We start from the raw sequence: 7183 nt of genomic DNA, 5'->3' as shown, positions 1-7183 counted from the left end.
GCGTGTTATTTACAGCGCTCTCTCTCTCTCTCTCTCATTTGTTTCAACTTTTCCAATCTCGTGAGTCGTGAACCATTTATAGCTACAGCTCGTTCTTTCCTTCCTGAATCCTCGTCGGCCCCAACATTCCTCTTCACAATCCGAAGCTAACTCGTCAGGAAAAATACCCGCAACATGTCGAGGGTAACCGTTGAGCTCGATTTCTTTGGCATGGAGAAGGAGAGTCCGCACTCGTCCTCCTCCTCCTCGTCCTCCAAATCTCAGTTCCAGAAGTTTCTTGATCGCCAGAGAAGCATTCGAGGTCAGTTTCGTTCGCAATCACTTTTTTTTTTTTTTTTAATTTTTCATTGCTCATGATATTGTGTTATGTGTATGCGTGCTGAAGGGTGCGTTTATTGTTTTATTTTTTTTCAGGAATGCAAAGCGCCATTTCAAAGATCAACCCGGAGGTTCTGAAATCCGTGATTGCCTCCGGTTCCGCGAACCAGGTCTCCGAGACCGGCACCCCTATTTCTACGAAGAACTCGGTTTCGGTGCCGGCGAGTCCCGCTTTACCTGTCTATGCTCCTCATACCCTCAGGTACTTGAGATTTATCCACCTATTTTTTCACATTGTTCACTCCATTGTTCTCGGAATCATTTACATGACGAAAAGAATCGCCGTTGAATGAATTGCAGGCCTAGGACTCCAGAGAGCCTTCCAGATACAGCTCCTTTAACTATTTTTTACAACGGAACCGTCTCAGTTTTCGATGTCCCTCGAGACAAGGTTTGTTTAGTTAAATGTTAAATTTACAGTCTTATATTTAACTTTTGATCTTCTATTTGGCGTTAGTTCTGATTTTGTAATATTTGGGGCAAATGTACCCATATATATAGGCAGAGAACATTTTGAAGTTTGCTGTGGAAGGAAGATCGGACCCGAAAGTCGCAGTTCCTTCAAGCGACCAACAACAGCTGCTCGAGACACTTGATGGAGGTGAGATGACAAGAGGTTCTGTTTTGGGATTCTGTATAACTTTTGTTGTAAAAATGAAACTGACGTAAAATTATTCGTAAAAAATATTGCAGATCTGCCCATTGCACGAAGAAAGTCGTTGCAGAGATTCTTAGAGAAGCGCAAAGAGAGGTAAATCCAAATTTTCTGTTTGATATCATCCTGTACATGTCTGGAGTATTTGTGGATATCACTTCTGAATTTCTCACTCTTTTCCTGGGATCTGGGTTGTGGTAAAATCACCTTTTTTTTTTAAAAAAATTTTAAACGAAGGAACTAAATTTGAATTTCATAATACTTAGACATCAAATTGAAATATGTTCTATTATATTTTAGGTCATATCGGCAAGATCCCAACTTAGTAAGACTTTAGATAGATTATCTGATACACGATTTTCACGGATGGTGTCTGCATATACGAACGGCTCACGTTAAACTATTTTTAAGGGCCGAAAATATTGTTTAGAGGAAATAAAAAATCTTGTCTCTTTTGACGACCAAAGAACACGATTCTTTTATCCAAATTATGTTGGAAAATGTGATGTCACCACATTAGCAAGTAAAGAACATTTTGCATATATGTTACTGCTAAAATATTAGAAGAATTTTCCACACACAGCGAAGAAGATGTATTGAAATTCTAGGGAAATGGCAGTTTTTGAACTGCAGATGGGATGTGTGGATAAAAAAGGATTCAAACATATTTATGTCTAATGGAGCTTATTGATTTATTTAGGGTTATCTTCGTAAATAGCTTCCTAAATGTTTTGGAAAACTAAATAAACTTTTTAATAATCCAAATAAATTAATGATAAATGCTTTAATCATGATTTTTTTTATAAAAATAAAATTTATAAATTAGCGTAATTTATGTATTATATTAAATTATAAAATAGTGGTAACAAATTAATGCCGTGCATGCCGTGAAGGTTGGACGCGGCTGATGACTCTTTTGGAGTCTTCAGACGTGGGCAACTTTGCCTGCTTGAGAGGGCTATTGATGGTTGGGCGTTTTGGACGAATAAATGCAACATTTAACAAGCATGCCTTGTACCGTTTGCATAAAATATGGAGAAATTATATCTGTAGTTGTAGTCTTGTAGAGTGGGTAAGTGGTTGTCTATTTCTTCTGAAAAAATAGTAAATATAAGATTTATATAAAAAATTAATTTTTTAATTTTATTAATTTTTAAAAAGTAGTGTGTAGTATTGTATCTAACATTATTTTAAAATATTATAAGAACTTTGGGCATATAGCTGACACGTGGAGGTTCTTGTTATTTCAAATAACTTATTTGTTATGTGCAGGTTGACTTGCGTCTCGCCTTATGCGTGTTACACCTAAATTCTACGCGTGTTGGCGCTGGAACAAGTCCAAGGTGGGGAGCAGCCTATTAATTTCAGACCCCTATATTGACGTTAAAAGATAACAGGGACGCAAAAGAAAATTGAAATAGTTGTGCAAATTACCTTTATTTGTAATGGATTGCAACTTATTCCAAGTAGCCTGTTTTTTCCTCTTTTTTCGAAAGAAAGAGGTGTGGTATAGAATAGTCAGTCGGTCACGTTTTAGTAATGGTTGTAATATGACTTTGGCAATTAGCATTATTACCCCCATCTGTTTCCTGTACACCTTCCTTTCTATTTGGACTCATTCAATTCTTTTGTTTCTTTTAAATTTAATGTTATTGTCGGTGCCACGCGCTTTCTAACCCTGTCTTTGAGCCGAACCTTCCTATATATTTTATTAGGAAAAAAAACCCCGAAAAGGATTTGAGAGTGAAAGTGCTGCTTTAGGCACATGCATACGGCATACGGATACCAATTCGGTTTTCGGACGAAAAAGTCTCCTCGGTTTAGGTACAACACGCATACGACGGATATCGAATTCAATGTCTTTTTCGGTACGCACATGTTGGTAGTTATTCCTTGCTTGATAATAATTAATTTTCTCCAGCCAATTAAATATGTCATCATGAAGTGTTGTAAAGTAATGAGATTTTTTTTTTTTTATATTTAATTTGTTATAAAAATATTCGGACTCGGTGTAAAAGATATTCTGAGAAATTATTCACGCGGTTGATGACTGTCGAGATGCAATTCTATCACGTGAAAAGCATTAATAATCTGGTGAATAATCTTTTGTATTAGGATAAGGATGGCGTGATGGTTAGGATGAAGTAGGTCCGTCTCAGATAAGTAGGTCGCAGATAAGGCCTACAAAAAGCAAAAGTAGATCACTAGGTCGTTGAGTAGACTTCAATTCAGAAATTATAAAATGCTATATTACGGACACAAACTAAACAGAATTGCATTGATAACTCACTATTTTATTTAATAACTCTATTCATGTTTATCACATTATTCACTGATACAGTCAATGGTTCACACGCGTAGGCTTAGTTTGGTTAGTTAAAGGTGTAATTATTATAATTTTATGTAAACAAATTTGCCCTAAGTCTGTGTCATTTCAATTTTCATTTATGAAAAAAAATATATATAAGAAAACGGAGAAGAACCTCTGCCAAAAAATGATCCCTAACAACGCTCTTAATGGTTTCTTTATCACATTCTTTAAAATATATAATCAAAAATTATTTTTTTATTTTATATATCTACTTTTATAATATATCTTATATCAACTTATCTATTTTTTTTTATATTTATTTAAATGTTATTTTTTAAATATATTTTAGCTATCAATGAGTTTGTGATATTCTCGTATCTTTTTATATTTATAATATTTATTTATATACAATGTGAAATAATGTCATCCTATACATTCAAAATAAATTATATAAACCAAACAAAAACTACAAATAAAATCAAAAGATGAAAAAATATGATTATGTTGTGAGCATATTCTTAATATATTCTTGGATATATGATGAGAAACTAGGGTATGAAGAGAAAATATGGAGAATAAGGTTATGTTTGGGTACGATTTAATATTTTATTATTATTTTTTATCTATTTTTTACTATTATTTAATATTTTATCATTATTTTTTATTACTTTTTATTATTATTCACATCTCATATGGGGTTATCTCATTATCCAAATGTGCCAAAACTTGTTTGGAAAGTGAGATCTCATCTCAATTCATCTCATAATTTTATTTCAAATATCACTTAAATCCAAACACTTTTTAATTTCAAATATTCAATTTTTTCATCTATTCATTACAATTTTTTCAAACTTAAAAAAAAAAAATACAATTTTTTTTTTAAATTTCAAAACAAAAATGATATGCTAATATTATTTTAACTTTATAATATTTTTATTTAACCTTTTCGTTTTCATTTCTTCAAATTCAATAGAATATTTTAACTCAAACTATTTTACTATTATTCACATAATTTTCATCTCATTTATTACTCAAATATATCCTAAACTGAAATGAGAATGGAAAGAGAAAAAAAAAATGATAAATAGTAATTTTAGATGCAGTGGGTTTAAGTAGATAAATGAGAAATTCATGTGGGATTCATAACCTATTGGACATTCATTTTGAATAAATATTTACGCTTTAAAAAAAAAAAAAAAAACATATGTTTTACTGGACCCATTGAGAATGCTTTCACAACTCACTGCAACCATCCATACACATAGCTTAGCTTATAAGAAAAAGCGTAGCCTACTATTAAATAGTAAACTTCTTATATAAATTTTATGTTCGTCCGAAAAAATGAAATATGCATACTTACACATTTTAAAATTATACAAATAATACCACCGTGTGTATAATAAGCGTTCCTATGCAAGGATTGTACACATGATAACGTAGCAATGTATCATGCCATGTCCAACTTTAAAATGTATATTGTTTAATTAGTTGTGCTTAATGAGCACTACTTATGAAAAATGTTACTTTTTATATCTATACCACACATCAATATGCGATTTATTATTTTTATCTTTATATTTAAACACATATATATACATATCAATATGTATATGTATAGAAGGAAATAAATCATTCTAGACTATAATCGGTCATTTTGCATATTTTTTATTATTTTTATTTAATAATTAACAAAAGTGACTATCAATGAATTTGTATATTTTTTAATGATGTTTGAAAGGAAAAGAAAAAAAAGGATTGTGCTATGAAATACAAAAGGATAAAAAAATAAAAACCTACATCAATAAATATGCGGTATAAGGCTTCTGAATGTAAGAACTCGTGTTATATCATTTGTTTTTTTTGTTTTTTAAATGATATCTTTACTAGGGACGATTTTTCTTTTAGATAATAATTATACTGAAGTTCTCAAGTTCCCCCATTTATTTATTTTCAACATGATTTCTAAATTGCCCACATTATTGCTTTGCTCCCAAAACATTAAAGGCGCACCACATCTTTTAAGTTAAGAATATTATAAATTTCACCTAATCTCAATGATGCTATTATAATTATAATGTAAATTACTATTTATGTTAGAATTTGAAGGTTAAGCTATGTTTTAGGCCTCGTTAGGATATTAAGTTGAAAATTGTAAATAACATTAAAATGATTTGATTTAAAATATTTTTAAAAATTTTGAAAAATGAGATAAAAAAAGTTAGATAAAAATATTATAAAATTAAAATAATTTTAGAATGTTATTTTTTAGTATAATTTTTGTTTTAAAATTTGAATAAATTAAATTAAATTTATATTTTATTTAAAAGTTTAAAAATATGTAAATATTTATATTAAAAAAATTTAAAATTTAAAATTAAAAAATATTTATATTTGTAATGTTGACGATGAGATAAGATAGAAACCGCAATTCAATCCGAGACCCTTATGTCTAGTTGCGAGTTATGGAATTACCGACGCCAACATGAAATTTCTAGAACTTTGTTTTTGATTCAATGTACAATTTGATTGAAAGGCGGCGAAATTTTAATCCTTTTCTGTATTGTGAAATTGGTGGCCCATGACGAGACGAAGGCCCATATTCCTACGGGCTTTTATGGAGCGAATTACTTGTTAATAAAGGAATCACCACAATAGATCGCTCATAAATCCTACTGTAGAAAAATCTTGTTTGTTTGGTTGGAAATTGATAATCAGATCAGAGTTTGATAGGTTTTCTATGAGCACTACGAAGAAGAAAATCTAAGTACAGGACCAAATCTAACAAACCGCATAGAAGAAAACTTTTAAAAAGAAAACAAATAGACCAAGACAAGACCAAACAACGAGAATTAACTAAAAAGTATTCTCGTTCGACAATATTCTCGGCAAACAAACACAGCATTAGATTTGTATCTACCATTTTGACCCAAATTAAACCATCCCAAGCAGATCAATGGCTTTCTTATCCATTTTTAAATTCCTTATAATGCTCTTCGTCTTCCTATTAACTTCGCGTGCTGCGTAGGCGATGGATTAGACGAATACTTACAAACCAAACAAACAGAAGAAGACGATGGATTTGATGAATCTGTTTGCAACTAAGAAATCCATATTCCTCGATCGATCCAAATGGAGATCATTCAGGAAAGATGAAAAATAAAATAAAATAGAACCAACACGATAAGATTAGAAGTAATGAAACAAACAGTAATCGGGCGAAGGAGAGGAACAATTTTGGATTGAGCATCAGTTTTAAAAAGCTCGATTATTGATAGCTTCATGGAGTTATCAGTATACAAATACTAATGTCTCTCATCATCTGCTCAGATCCTCAACTTCGCCCTAACATTACAAAGAAAATAGACACAGACGGAAATTAAAGAAGAAACAACCACAGAAACGAAATCAAAGACACCGACCGGATGTGGAATTCGGCTATAAACTGTGAACGTTATGTACATATGGATGGATATATAGACACGCTGAAGGGACCCCCGAAACCCTAATTGTTATAGATCAGCAAAAGCGACGCCGTCTCACCCGCACACTTATCCGCAGTTCGCCGTTTTAGGGCTTTTCAGTTTGGATAAAAATAGATGCCTACTACTTATTTACTAATTTTTTTATATTTATTTTTTAAAATTTTATTTAATAATTAAAAAGTGATTATTAGTAAAATTCTATATATTTTTTTTAATTTTTTTAATGATTAAAAATGTTAAAAAAATATTTGAAAACTGATTAAAAAAAAAAATCAAAAACGCATAAATAGTAAATGGGTTGGGTAGTAAGAGCATCCTCATCCCATTCTTCATCTCTATCCCTATAATTTAACTCAA

General features: G+C 31.0%; 1 protein-coding gene and 1 non-coding gene across 2 annotated transcripts; one reads left to right on the top strand and one right to left on the bottom strand.

Moving 5' to 3' along the window:
* LOC122308877 (protein TIFY 9-like) lies at nucleotides 1-2629 on the top strand. The gene is made up of 6 exons (XM_043122153.1): nucleotides 1-301; nucleotides 415-580; nucleotides 679-769; nucleotides 880-979; nucleotides 1072-1129; nucleotides 2306-2629. The coding sequence occupies exons 1-6, from the start codon at nucleotides 175-177 to the stop codon at nucleotides 2340-2342; spliced, it is 579 nt and encodes a 192-aa protein (XP_042978087.1). The 5' UTR covers nucleotides 1-174; the 3' UTR covers nucleotides 2343-2629.
* A 3955-nt stretch (nucleotides 2630-6584) lies between these two features.
* LOC122312030 lies at nucleotides 6585-6669 on the bottom strand. Its single transcript, XR_006242944.1, has one exon. It is a non-coding gene; the product is annotated as a small nucleolar RNA SNORD36 (small nucleolar RNA).
* Nucleotides 6670-7183: the final 514 nt, after the last annotated feature.

This window comes from Carya illinoinensis, chromosome 5 (assembly GCF_018687715.1).
Source record: "Carya illinoinensis cultivar Pawnee chromosome 5, C.illinoinensisPawnee_v1, whole genome shotgun sequence".
Taxonomy (NCBI): Eukaryota; Viridiplantae; Streptophyta; class Magnoliopsida; order Fagales; family Juglandaceae; genus Carya; species Carya illinoinensis.
This window is presented reverse-complemented; position numbering and strand designations above follow the sequence as displayed.

What these genes read in the sequence shown, in the direction of transcription:
- LOC122308877 (XM_043122153.1), top strand. Translation starts at nt 175, where the DNA reads ATGTCGAGGGTAACCGTTGAGCTCGATTTCTTTGGCATGGAGAAGGAG. An exon ending in TCGATGTCCCTCGAGACAAG is followed by an intron (nt 770 to 879) that starts GTTTGTTTAGTT and finishes CCATATATATAG; the next exon opens with GCAGAGAACATTTTGAAGTT. An exon ending in GCTCGAGACACTTGATGGAG is followed by an intron (nt 980 to 1,071) that starts GTGAGATGACAA and finishes AAAATATTGCAG; the next exon opens with ATCTGCCCATTGCACGAAGA.